A 14,395-nucleotide genomic window follows, 5' to 3' on the forward strand; every position below is an offset into this window, starting at 1 on the left:
TTCAGGAAGGACAGATCAGAGCTCTGCTTCAGGGAGGACAGATCAGAGCTCTGCTTCAGGAAGGACAGATCAGAGCTCTGCTTCAGGAAGGACAGATCAGAGCTCTGCTTCAGGAAGGACAGATCAGAGCTCTGCTTCAGGAAGGCTATGCTGTCTTGAACATGGAAAGAGAGCCAGAGAGAAGGGGCATTGTGTTAGTTTGATTCAGTAAGAAAGCGTTTTGGCAGTCAGAGACTGCATGCTGTACCTTGATCCCTGCATTCCGCAGCATCTCTAGTGTGGGCCTCACATCCGCTTGCAGCTGGTCCTCCACCCCAGTGAGGCACAATAGCTCCATCTCTCTCTCCAGGCTTTCTACAACCGCAGCTACTTTCAGAGTCCGGTCATGGATGCTCAATTTGGCTTGACTGTATCGGCTCTGAGGACAGAGGGGATGGGATACGGTATACACATCTGAGGACAGAGGGGATGGGATACGGTATACACATCTGAGGACAGAGGGGATGGGATACGGTATACACATCTGAGGACAGAGGGGATGGGATACGGTATACACATCTGAGGACAGAGGGGATGGGATACGGTATACACATCTGAGGACAGAGGGGATGGGATATGGTATACACATCTTAGGACGGGGGACGGGATACAGTATACACATCTGAGGACAGAGGGGATGGGATACGGTATACACATCTGAGGACAGAGGGGATGGGATACAGTATACGCATCTGAGGACAGGGGGACGGGATATGGTATGTGCATCTTCCATGGTTTGACTCAGAGTTGCACCATATCAGCTCTGAGGGCACAGGAGGCAGGTAAACATGCATGTAGACACTGTGTGGAGTGCATCAGGTCTTGGGGTCAGGTGATCTGCTATGTTCATGCTTTGTATACATGCTCCGAGTATTTAATAATTACTACTACATGAACTCTGGTTTCATTTTCCCTAATATGGAAACCTGAAGTATTCGCAAGTCAGATACATCTTGAGCAATGACATCATGTTAAAAGAGTTTCAGATTCTGGGACATTTTGGATTTGGGGAGCTTGGATAGTTAAACCTGTCTTTGTGCAAATATTCCATAATCCATATAGCTACAGGCCTGCAGCACCTTTGTTTCCAAAACCAGCAGTGAGGGATGAGGTACACTCAGCTTCTGCTGAGGAAATGGAACTACTGTCTTTCGTGAAGTTTCTAAACTTCACTCAGATTAAGAGAAGGGATGATCGCAGGGCCCTCAATCACTAAGATAGTCCATGCCCCCAAACTTCAGAAACACTGGCCTTGTACCTGTACAGGAAGGTTGGCCTTCATCAAGAAAACGGTTTTCATAAAGGAGGAAGAGACTTTCACGGCAAGGACAGATGTAGCTCACCTCAAAGTCCTGGTATTGCTCTTCTGTCAGAGTCCTCTTTGCCACCACAAGGGTCCTCAGGCCCTCTCGTGCCATGTTTCCACACTGTAAGGAAAGGGCTCTTAATTGTGGCTCCCAGAGAATCTGAACTGATGCACTGAGGTCTTGGGGTCCCCTCAAGAGCACTCACAGGCAGCGCTGCAGTCTGGTCCTCACTTCCCTGTAGGTAGCTACAAGGAAGCAGGGCACCATCAAGGGCCACAGACTGCAGCAAAGCCTAGGAAGACATGTGGGATGTGTCTTCAAGTTATCCAACTTTGTCCAATCTCAGGAGGTCTCTACCATAACTGAGCCACTGACGGGGTGACAGACAGACTAGACAGAGGCCTAAGATGGGTGGGCTGGACAACCACAGCAATCTGTGCTCCTGGGCAAAGAGGGACTGCTTCCGTTTCATCATAGAAATTGCTTCAACAGGGCTACTCTGTGATATTAGTCCACTGGTATAGTCACATGCCAGTGTCTGACGGAAATACAGCACCACACACATGCACAGGGGTGATCACACAGGATAACCAACCCCACGCACCAGGTTTGGGGCTCAGGTCTAAACTGGACAAGGAAGGAGGAGGCCTTAGATAAGTCATTATTCTATGGATGTAATTAGTGGGCAATGGAAATACATCCAATAGGTAGGTGTATAAAACATGCTAGCCTATTTACCATGTCATAATACCATGATGATTAAGACACTGTATCCACTACAAGTGGAGTGCTGGGGCGAAGGTAAAGAAAGAGGCTTGGGGTACAGGGCTGCTTGTATTCTAGGTGCACCTGTTTGAAGGCAGCTGGTGACCCATTTCAAAATCTAAACTGCTCCAGCAGCATCAATCCCACTGCTAGACATGCCACCTATACTTGTAAACAAGCTGTGGCTTCCAAACAAAGGGGTCACTGCCACACTACAGGTAGGGGTCAGGTTGAAGGAGCCTGAATCCATATGCGTATCGGGAAACACCCCCAGGAATTTTGCTAAACCATCATTTCATTTTGTTTTGTGCTTGATAAAGTGAAAGGCTTTGGGGCTACAACAGAATTACAACACACATTCTGGTGAAGAAGAGGTAAAAGATTTATCTATGGAAAGAAAATACAATGTTGAGCACATAAATGTGCATAGGGTTTTAATGAAGTTATCTTTCTGAACAGCAATCTGACATTGTCTGTCTGTGGCAAGACATTTATTGATTTGACCTCATAAAGCTAAATAAATTAAACAAGTATTTTACAATTAATTGCATGTCATTATGACCAAAAGTAATTTTTATGGCATTTTACTAGGTCTTCGGGGAGTTTAATTTATTCATGTCTCTGATGAAATCAAAGTGGCCTGAAGGAGTTATTGATTCATATTGCTAAGCCCACCGTGCATATCGGGTGTGGCTGCTGTGCTGGCAGACCGTCTGTGAGGTCTACGTGGAACAGGAACAAGGACTAAGGCAGCTGCAGTAGTGCAGAGGAGGGCGGAGTCAGGCACAGCCCTAGCTACCTCAGTCTCACTTCGGAACCCAATTACTAATCAATACCCAGCCTTAACAGTGACGATTATATCCTCACAAAGCTGAGTACCATCTATCTGTTTAGCAATAATAGTATAGGACTGCTTGTCTGTATCTTTTCTTCTGTTTTTTTTTTTAAGAGGACAAATTAGCAATATTAAGTCTAATTTGTTACATACAGCCAACACTATTTTAGACCTACTTTTATATATTTGTACACTTCATACATAAATACAAATAGCAATTATTTCTATAGGAAGCAGAGTTTTTATAATTAACCAGGGTTCTTAAGTCTTTCTTTATATGTACCTACAAGGAACTATAAGCATTTTGAATAAATTTAGGGGAAAGAAATACGCTCCTTGGCTATGGATTCTGGTTTGAAATGGTGATGGCAGTGTTACAGGTGTGGGAAAGGGACTACTTCTCTGTCGCTGCCTTACTAAACTTCACGAAGACATCTGTATGGTGCTGAGAATAGCTTGCTTACCTCCTCTTCTAGCCAATCATTGTACTGCACAATGGTGGACATTGCGACATCAGCACCTTTCATATAGAATGTGATCTCGGCTGTGGCTTCATCCTGCAGTAGAGTAAACAGAGACAGTTGGGCGGCACTGCTTCTTGTGAAGCCACTGGACTGAAGACGCAGCTCTGGAGGAAGCAGGTCTTAGAGAATGTATCATGGGCTTTCTTTATAGAAACTGCTCTAAGACAGCAGTGCAGAGAGACCCAAAGTCGGCAAATGCCTGAGCTGAGTGAGCACTGTAACCCTTGAAACAGTCTGGCCTGGCATAAGCAGTGATTCTCTTCAGTTTCTCCAGTGTGACAGAACACTGCTTAACAAGTGCAATTCCAAAATACAATTCTGGTACTGAGTAGATAACTTTAATAAAGGTATGTATTAGTAACTTTGTGGACATAAATCATGCTATGCAATTTATGTTGAGGACAAAACAATTTTAATTAAAAAATTACTACTGTCTTTTACTTGTTCTGCTTCAGTATTTCCAGGAGAGTGACTTTATTAATTGGAGTCACATCAGCTTCTCAGCTGTGTTTTTTGTTTGTTTTTAAGAAAATAATAAAGCACAAAGTATTTGAGTAAATATTTGACTTTGAAATTTTCTGGGGGTAGTTTCTGTATTTACGTAGAAAGCCTGGAGATGACTGGGTAACTGATGTGTGGGAGTTGCCGTAAGCCATGACGTACCCTGACTATGATGCCCATCCGCTTGCTCTCCGAGGTGAAGGGGAACATCTGTAGAATGCAGTAGGTCAAGACCTGGCCACTGGGGGTCTTCAGCTGCATGGAAGCAAGGTCCCTGCTGACCAGAGTGAGGCCCACACTCTCTGTCCATCGCACCAGTGCCACCTGAGGAGACCAGAATGTATGAGGAGCAACCACCCGGGGACAACTACATGCAGTTTTTTATGGCTGTTTTTCAAGAAAAGGGGTTATCTTTAAAAGCAATCTCATTTAAAGACAGTTCAAACAGTACATAACCTTATCAGCAACCAAAGAAACATGAGCACAGCCCAGCAAGGCCACAGCTTCCTGCGGTGCTCTCTGGGTGTCCCCTTTGCTTCTGTCTTGAAGGTACAGCTTCGCAAACTGTCAGGAACACGCATAGCTCTTGCAGACCATGAGACTCTCTGTTTTCAGTTTACTACCATTGTATAGCCAATATTTATCTTAGGCTGTGAGAACTTAAGAAATATCAAGAAAACTTAATTTTGTGTTATGCCAGGTATCACGAATTCAATCTTAGTGTCTTGTGAAGGTCACAGGATGCTATGCCCACCCCTAAGAAACAACTTAGTAGTAACACTTCCAGTAAAAGATCAAAAGTGTATGCAAATGGTGGCCTCCTGGAAAACTGGTGAGGATGACACTTTCGCAGCAGAGGGTCCCCCAACAGGATGCATGTGTGGTTACCAGACAACGGCTGACCCTCGGTCCTTTGCTTCAGAAGCTGTTTTCATTTTGTGGGAAGCTCAGAAATCATTTGAAAGTCAGGGTTTCTAGGTAATTTCCAGAAACCCAGTTGGAAAATACTTTCAAAAAAGTTTTCCCCCCAAGAACCTGGGAAAAATTCTGTTTCCTTTCCCTCAGTGCTGAGCTCCCAGGGCGCACAGCGGCACACGCTTTAAGACAGAAGATCTTTGCACAAAGGGACGTGGGACAGAGGAAAGCAGTGCAGCCGCAGTGTCTGGCGCCCCCTACTGAGGCAGATGGGATGCTTCCCGTGGGTTGTTGGGGTACGGCATGGACAACAGGCCTACAGCCGCACTGCAGGCGTCATGCACACGGTCCTGGGGTCTGCATGCTCTTCCGTACACTTCCTACCAGTGTGAACTTCACAAGTATGGGGGTTGCTTTAGATGACAAACACACAGATTTAGGCAGTTACCAGTCATACAAATTAAATGCAGTTAATTGCACTAGGAAAAATAACTATCTTCTTTACAATGTTTTGATACTTTTAAAATGTGAATAGTAGAGTTATTAGCCTATGATACATTAAGTGAAACCATGATCAAGTTACAAAATAGACTCAGCAGGCTAGACTAGAAAAGAAGACAGATCAGGGAGCTAGAGTAAGCTCAAGCCCTGACCTTCTATGCTCTGACCTGGCCATCCCTCATCAGAGGCATTGTGCTCCATCCCCTGGATTTTGAGAGATTTTGAGAAATTCCCTGGATTTCTCTTTTGTATACACAGAGAAATTTGCCTCCTTAATTTGAGTCCTCCTTTCCCCTTTCTACACACGATTGATAGCCTTTCTCTTTTGTAAATAAGCATAGAATCAGTGAATCACAACTTCTGTACATTTGCTAGTCTTAGAGCTCTGTGCCCTTGTCCTAGAAGACAAATCACACGAACAGTAACAGAATGCTTAGTGCCTGTCAAGTACTATGAGAAACTGCCATCTAGAAATTATTTGCTTTGTCATTTCCTGTTTGTGAGGAAACAGCTAAAGACTATCTTCTAAGGATGCCTCTGACAAGGCGGCCAAGTCCCTGCACCTTTGTGGCCTGACACCTTTCCTGAGGGCAGGGGTGTAAGCATCAGAAGACTGTATGTGGACCTGCAAGACTGTAAGAGGATGTGTCTGTGGAAGTCAAATGGCTTTCTAGGCCCAGGTCTCGGGTGTTTTGCTGCACAGCAACAGCACCAGCACCTGTCCCCTCAGCACTGGTGCTGTTTGCTGGCTAAGAGGTCACACGCCACGCTCAGCAGTGTGCTACCGTAAAGCTGGAGTCAGGACTACTCTGCGGCCCTGCACCTGACGGTGATCTGACGCTGTAACCAAGAACATCAGCAAACCTGCTCCAAGCTACAGCATCAGAGGCGGCAGGTGGATGTTAACAATCCCGCTACAGCGAGCCTGGCACCTGACCACAGTGTCTCTTCCTACCCAAGACAATGACTCCGTAAGTTGCAAATGATCTAATATGCCAAGGTTAATTTTCAATTTACAGTGAAAGGTTACTATTACACTGTGACCCGTAAATTGCATCTTTCCGTGAATACCCTATCATCTCACAGTGCCCCGCTGCAGTCAGGACCAGGCTTTCTATATTTGGTGACTCACATCTGTGTATTATTTAGTTTATGCCTGGCTTCACAGTTCCTTTGAGTTAGGAGCTTATAACAAAATTAAGTTTAGCTCCTGACACCTAGCCCAGCACTACTACACTCAAAAGGTTTAGTCACCCCCAGGATGACATAGCCATATCCAGCCAAGCAAACAAAGGGCTTACATTTTCCACAACACAGAAACCTTAATTACTGTCCAGTTAAGCACTTGGGACTGGGCAGAATTCTTTTGATAATGTAAAGTTGAGCAAGTGAGTGCAGAGGGAGCAGCCGTAGCAGAGCCTTGGTGCCTGCTGTCACCTAGGCTGATCTACTCCTTAACAGACAAATCCGGCAGCCGACTCCCAGGGCAGAAAGCCCATCCTCAGTATATCTCCAGCTCCAGGCTGAGCTTGGAGCCTGGTGCAGTTACTAGAGAAGCGTGTAGCAGAGGAGAGTTCCAGTGACCTTCCTCTGTATATGTGAAATAAACTGAGGTGTTCTTTTAGGACTGGTATCTGACGACATTAAATACTGAGACGAAAGCAAAGCAGCTTTCAGCAGCACTGGCAGCTAGGCTCTACCTTCCTCCACAGACTGGCAGCTAGGCTCTACCTTCCTCCACAGACACCAACAATTGAAAGCACACACTCTGGGGGCTGGGGATGAGCCTCGGTTATAGAATATATGTCCCACACCAATAAAATAAAGCATCCTTTAGAAAAGGATGCCTGAGGAGAGCATGCCAGCAGGCACCTAAGAAATGGATAACACTATCAAACGTGTGTGCGAGCTTGAGGGGCTGTGGTCCTCTTCACCTTGCACCCTTAGAGAGAGTACTGATTCTAAGACTAGAGCAAAACTAGACAAAAGATGTGCCTGGAGCATCTCTGTGCACACAGAAAACAAGGCAATGCTTAGACATGGAAAGCAGCATGGGAATTAAACTGGTATAAAACAAGTATCCAGAAATCCACTGTGAGAAGTAAATGGTTGATTAAATAAATCACAGAGAGTGTGTGGAGTGGGAGGGTGTGTCCATGGAGCTTCCAGACCAAGAATATGGGTTTTTTGTTTGTTTGTTTGTTTGTTTTAAAAGGCAGGGTCTCTCTTTATTTCCTGGAATTCAATATGTGGACCAAGCTGGCTTCAAACTCACAGAGATCCTCCCGCCTCTGCTCCCCAGGTGCTGGGATTAAAGGTGTGCACCATCAAAGCCTGTTAAATGAAGAAATGAAATGGAAACCTTCAGTGGAGACACCTGACAAACACACACAGGCCATGTGACCAAGGGCGGCCTCCCCAGATTCAAAACAAAAAAAGAAGACCTCAGGCAAGCACAGAGGACTCGTGTAAAAGCAGGGGTGTGCTGTTTGCCCATTTCCCCAAGGAATCCAAAGTCACACTGTGCTTGCCCTGATGCAGACTACCAAGTGACAGTTCAGTGTTTACAAAGGACGTCGTCCTTTTCCATAGTCACTCTACAGTCATGACTTACGTGCTTCTCTAATGGAGTGCTGGACACCTAGTATTTGATTCTAAATTCTCTTATGTAAAGGGCACCAGGGTCATCAAACATCACCAATACCTAGAGCTCAAAATGTGAGTTTTCTTTAACACTTTGTTGTAAAACTAGGTGAGGGCCCTGGGGATCATGTTCAAGTGCTTTACTATTGTGGCCCCTGCACCCCCTTTCCCTATTTCCCTTAGATGCTGTCATGAATGTAGAGGCAAAAGAATGCATTTCTCAACCAGCACTGCTGTCTGCTTCTGTGCACCCAAGGCTGTCGGTTGGGTCTATTTTACAAGGCAATTTCGTAGGTAATGGAATAACTTATGAGTAGGGTATCAAATACTCCTTGTGTGTATCTATATTAAATGGGATTAATTGCTGCCTGGCATTATAACAAGAAATAACCTCTGGGATATTTTTCTCTGAGATATAAAATGATAATCTAGAGGTAAAAGGCTTCATATATTTCAAATGACTATTTTTATGACTACTGAGCTTTCTGAAATTTCTAATTCATAATGTGACTATTGATAATAATTCAAAGGCAAGAATAATTAAAATGAGAATGTACAAAAAAACCTATCAGTGTGCGCCCGTGGGATCCTGTCCGGCCACTTAGCAGTCACTAAACAGCTGTCACAGGCACCTCCTCTGCACACGCCCATCCCCCAGCTAAGGAACGGAGTAGGCCAGTGCGTCCCAGGGCTACGGCAGCATTTTATCAACCTCCTTCTCTATAACTCCATTATCTAGAAATTTCTGTGCCACTATTCCTGAAACGCTTGGCAGAAATTTCTTTTATTCTATTAGCAATTATGCACACAGATGCCAGCCGTAACCCTCAGAGAACATATTTTACCATGTACTTTATAAATCATAATTTAATCATTGACATCTCATCATTTTTGATTGTGGTTATTACAATCATTGTTATAATTTAATAGAATTATTAACTTAAGATGCAATTTGATCATCTGGGAAAAGTGCTAATCAATATTCACAGACAGGCTATGCAGTATTTATTCTCTATTGGTCTTGAAGGTCACAGAGTGAAGGCTTTGTGTCACTGACAATGATTTGCTCCTCACAAATATATTGACAAAACACCACAATTAGTCTTGCTTCAATAGGCGCACACAATAAAATGAATTAAAAAAATACAACACTCCACAGACATTAGTTCTTCGGTAAATCCAAACGCAACGCTAGTAAGGACATATTGTTCCTTCATTTAGAATAATAAAATATTACTTGTGATTTGTCAATAATTCTAGATGGTTCTTGCATATAAATGGCTGAGCAAGGCAAAGACAGCTGCATCTTGAAATAATATTTAAACAGAGAACTCACTAATGTGAATTAATGTAGCCATATGGGGAAGGAATGCTACTGCTAAACAGCTAGGTTACAGGAATAAGCACTCATCACAGAGCCCCAGCAATCGATCCTCTGGTCTGCAGTCAGCAGAGGTCATGCTAGGCCTTGATCACTTGTGTTGATGACCTCTGCACTGAGCCTGAGCTTACGCTCTCTTGTGAGTCAGTCCTGACTTGAGTGCAGTGCTGGCTTCCTGCAGCTCAGCGGGATTTTCACTCTGTGAAGGGATTTCTGTGGAGCAGTTAACATTGTTCAGCTTGAGTTTGCTATGCTAAGCCTGTAGACACAAATTACAGGCAAGCAGAACTTCCTTCTGTCTTAGAGAAAATGAAATATTGATCACTTATCATAAGAACCAATGACCAGGGCGTAAATAGGTTCTGCCTCACACACACAAAGTCAGTGGTTGACGCTCTGACATCACTATCTGTTAGACCTCCGAGTAGACATAAGCATGCGGCAGACGACACACTACTTACGATCTGTGCCTAAGAGGACCTTCATGAATTACAAATGACTCCCCCAAGACTTCTACTATTTGTAGATTAAAATTGTTCAACTACATTAAAAGTACTGGTATAGAAAAGATCCTTCTTTTGTTCAGAAAAATAAATATCAAAGTGGCTTATACTACAAAGAACAGCACTGGCTCAAAATCTCAAAACCAGGAGCACTCATCCTAAGTGTGTGGTGACGCTGCTGTGAGCTGATGGGGGTTAGCATAGGGCAGTGTGAGACACAAAACGTGGCAACAGTTCTCTGTAGGAATAACTGCTAGAGCCACGACGAAATGGCCTGGTACGAATGTAGTGCTGATACGACTATAAAACTAGTTAAGTCTCTTAAATGATAACACTGCTTATTAACCATAGATATTGTGATAGGTCAACACTGAGGTTAAACAGAAAACATCAATTGAACCATTTCCCTAAATAAAGCTCCAGGGTACAATATTCTGAGCACTTTATTCAATAAAAAATGCTTTTACCATGGTACTTTGGTGATTGGGAAACATTGCTGTCATCTGTCAAGCTAACGGCAGTGAGTTCAATATGCCAACAACAGGCTATTTGGATGCCTTTCCTGCGGCTCTGGGTCTGCGCACACCAACCACATCAATACCACACTTTAAAATCACGATGAAGCTCACTTTTCATTTTTAGATTTAAAATAGGAGTTACAGATCTTTTTACATATTACTCATTCTGTCTTTAATCACTGTAAATTTTCCATGCAAGTCAAAAAACTTAAGTGTAAGGTTAGCAGTTTCTTTGTTATAATTTCTCTAAGCTCTTAAGACTTCAAATCAATGCAATGTCTTTCTATGGCAAATTCCTAATATTTTATCACTAAGACATGTAACAATTTATGATTTTGTAAGAATTTCAAAAAATTTACACTTCGTTTGGCAGGGAATAAAGTGAATATGTAAGATAGTATATTTTTGAACTTTGAATAACAATTTCTTTGGAAAAACTCTGGTTTAGGCTTTCAAAAAATAAGGATAAAGAAATTCCTTCTCAATATGTAATTGTATAGAGTTGCTGAAGAGTTCAGGAATGCTACAGTGGCAAGAACCAGTGTTTAGGCCTAGCTGAGGAAGGGAACAGTAGCCCTTTTCTCCTTTCGTTAAGCAGTCTGGCTGTCCTATATATGTCTCGAAAGCTAAGACGTCAGAAATTTATATGTCATACAGATATGACCTACATACCTAAAATTTCCAAATGGTTTAGTTAGGACTGTTGAACTGTACATCCAGACTCTCTATCAGCATGCACATACACGTACACGCATGTATGCACACTAGTTTGACACACTGTAATGGCTTCAAAAGATGTAGTTAAGAGCTGATCAGCCTAGTCCCTAGACAGTAGGGCAATAGTGTAGGGGCACTGAGCAGAAGAGTATGGATGTACTACAGGACCAGGTAGGCAACGATGGAGCTCATTTCCCAGCTTGTCCCATTCTACCAAAACAGGATTTTATTCTGATACTTTTTACATATCATTTATGAACTATTGTTCAGCTAATTCTGATTTTCCCATTATGTCAATATTTTTATTGGACATTTTATGTATTTACATTTCAAATGTTATCCCCTTTCCTGGTTTCCCCTTTCTGAACCCCTTTATCCCACCCCTCCTCCCCCTGCTTCTATGAGGGTGCCCCCTCCCACCCAACCACTCCCACCTCACCACCCTGGCACTCCCCTACACTGGGGCATGAAGCCTTCAGAGGACCAAGGGCCTCTCCTCCCATTGATGTCCGACAAGACCATCCTCTGCTACATATATGACTAGAGCCATGAGTCCCTCCATGTGTACTCTCTGGTTCGTGGTCTAGTCCCTGGGAGTTTACCTTTTGTGAGATGGGATTTATCACTTTGTAGCTATGGTTGGCCTTAAACTTGCTATGTACATCAGGCTAGACTCAAAACTCAGAGATTTCCCAGCCACTACCTCTTGAGAGCTGGATTAAGAATGTGTACCACCAGCCCAGATACTCAGTGTTTCTAAAACAGAGTTGTGCTGTGATTAGAATCTTAAGTTCCTTGTCACTGTTTTATTATGCCTAAATAGGCAAACACTTGAGAGCGTGAAATGTAGCCTTGCCAATCCATAGAAATTAGACCCCACGTGAACTCTAAGGGTTTAAACCACTTGTTCTTCTGTTTCCTCCTCCTACCTTAAGTTTGTCCTGGCTTCTTTCCTCCACAAGAATTCTACATTCTGGCCATCTACAATTTACCTGGGGTTTCTACTGAATCTTTAATTTGTCCCTGAATGCTGTGCCTTGCTTTCTCTGTAGCCCTTCGCAGGAATCCTAACTTTGCCACCTATTGCCTGGCCTGACAGGTTTTCTTTGGAGTCTCAGAGGCAATCTCCATGACTCTGTAACTGTCACATTCTACATGCAGGCAAAGTCAGTCCCAAGCAGACAATACCAAGGCCTACTTGCCAACTCAAACAGAACCTCAGACCACAGCCTATTGAACCTTCTAAGTCTCTATAGCTGAACCCTGGGAGCAGTGTGGTGGGCGGCCTGTAAGAGCAAGTCACCATGGTTCTCCAGGGAAACTCTTGGGGTGAGTTTACAGCGTGAAGCCCTAGGTCCTATGGGGGGTGGGATCTAATTCCTGAGGTTCCCTCACAGCGTCTTTCCACTGTCCAGTGCGTAGTCCTTGGCTGCCTTTAACAATGCTAGCTCTTAAACAACCATACCATATTTGTCTAAAGATTGCTAGGAGCTCTAGGCCAACCTGCATACAGTTCACGCTCTCCTTTGCTCTGCTTTATGTTTCTAATCCTTACTACAACCTCCATAAGAACAGCCATCAATACACATGCCAAAATGTCTAGAAATTCTCTAATACATTAATTAGAATATTACTTTTAAATGTATCCATACTCAAAGTCTCGGAACACAGCCAAAAGACACAGTTTTGCTTGCTTGTTTGTTTCTCCAGAATGTGACGTGAATGTCTTTAGTTTCCGGCAAGATCCCTGCTCTCACAGGAGTCCTTGGAACCTGGCTCATGAGCCACACACCATTTGGTATTTCCATCTCTGATCTTACAGCACAACTACCTCTTAGGTCTGTCCACTGCTCATCAGCAACACTGGGGGTCTAGGCCTACCTCTCTATTACTTCCAGAACCAGAATTTAATAGCCTCCCTACCCATGGTGATTATGTACTTATATGATCTCATTTTGCAGGGTATTGAAAACTCTAACTTGTTAACACTGTCTCTAACGTTGGTTTGATTATATTACAAAACTGTCTAAAGTACTCTGCGGGGACAGATTAGACAAAGCTGTGTAAACACTCAGAATGGCTGCATAAGAAGTGGAAATTTTAGTGACTTTTACCAACTCCCAATGGAGCAAAGCTGGAAAGGACTACGTTAACACATCTAAGTTTTTTTTTAAATCATTTCTGTAGGTTTCTCAATTATTTATACTCCAAATCTTTTAAAAGAATATTTATACTGTATGTATGTATGCATGTCTGTATGTTCTACATAACAACTAGAAATCTAATATATAAGCCCAGTGACTCATTGCAACATAAGGACATAGTAGACAATGAAGTACAACAGGATAAAGCCAGCTGACTTGTCTCAAGTTATTTCCAGTTAAAAACTGTGGAATGTACTGGTGTAAAACTACAAGACCAAAGTCTTTACAACTCTTCCCTTAATGTCATAAGTAAATCTAGCCTGTAATAGTATGAATTTCAGAGGCCTGGTCTGTGGCTAACAAGGATCATGCAGATGAACCCTTAGGTATTAACATGGAAAGGTCAAAAGGGAGCCCTGAAAGGTTTGGACTATATGCCCAGAGGGTCACACATACTTAGGTTAATGTCAGAATCCAGGACACAGTTGAGTGTCCTTGCCTTTGAAGTAACCTTCAAGCAAGCCTGTAGACTCCAGGTGGAAACAGATCATACAGGTTTGCACTGTGAAGACTGTCCTCCCCAAGCAAGATGCTCTAAAGAAGCAACTGACCTCATCGGGGCTGGAGGCCTGGTAGGTGCGGTTCTCATCACTAAAGTCTTGGTCTGCTTCAGCGAACTCAGTCTCTCCAGTGATGCCAGTCCGAGCCTCATACACAGGAGTGACATTATGACAAAGGGCGATGGCTTTCACTGCTTCATGGATTCTACTGCTGACACTCTTCTTAACTTTAGGCGTTGAGGACTGGCTTCTTCTAAGTGGAGCAGAACTTGGGTTGTGCCCACTTGTTTGGGAGTGTACCTTTAAAACAGAGTGACACGGGCAGACAGAAAACAGTGATCCACATAGAATTACTGTCATGTTTCATGAACTAAAGAAAACAAGCTGTTTGAGACAAGAACAGTGATGGATTCTTTCTCTTACACTGTACAGAGGAATATACACTGTACAGAGGAATATAAATTATTTTTTATCAGTGATGCAAAATGCTTGGTCCTTTTGAGACTGTCAAACACACCATATATGTATTTGCTATGATATTT

The 14,395-nt window shown here is 43.3% G+C and overlaps 1 protein-coding gene across 9 annotated transcripts in view; it reads right to left on the minus strand.

Moving 5' to 3' along the window:
• The window catches only part of Atp9b (ATPase phospholipid transporting 9B (putative)), a 192,111-nt gene that overhangs the window by 24,585 nt on the left and 153,131 nt on the right, over positions 1-14,395 (minus strand). For all 9 annotated transcript variants that reach the window (NM_001106130.1, XM_006254983.4, XM_017600875.3 and 6 more), the window contains 5 exons: positions 13,905-14,153; positions 4,134-4,295; positions 3,411-3,503; positions 1,383-1,466; positions 248-418 (listed from right to left, as the gene is read on the minus strand). In NM_001106130.1, coding sequence (NP_001099600.1) covers positions 248-418; positions 1,383-1,466; positions 3,411-3,503; positions 4,134-4,295; positions 13,905-14,153 — 759 coding nt within the window. The remainder of the gene's footprint in view (positions 1-247; positions 419-1,382; positions 1,467-3,410; positions 3,504-4,133; positions 4,296-13,904; positions 14,154-14,395) is intronic.

Source organism: Rattus norvegicus, chromosome 18, assembly GCF_036323735.1.
Source record: "Rattus norvegicus strain BN/NHsdMcwi chromosome 18, GRCr8, whole genome shotgun sequence".
Taxonomy (NCBI): domain Eukaryota; kingdom Metazoa; phylum Chordata; class Mammalia; order Rodentia; family Muridae; genus Rattus; species Rattus norvegicus.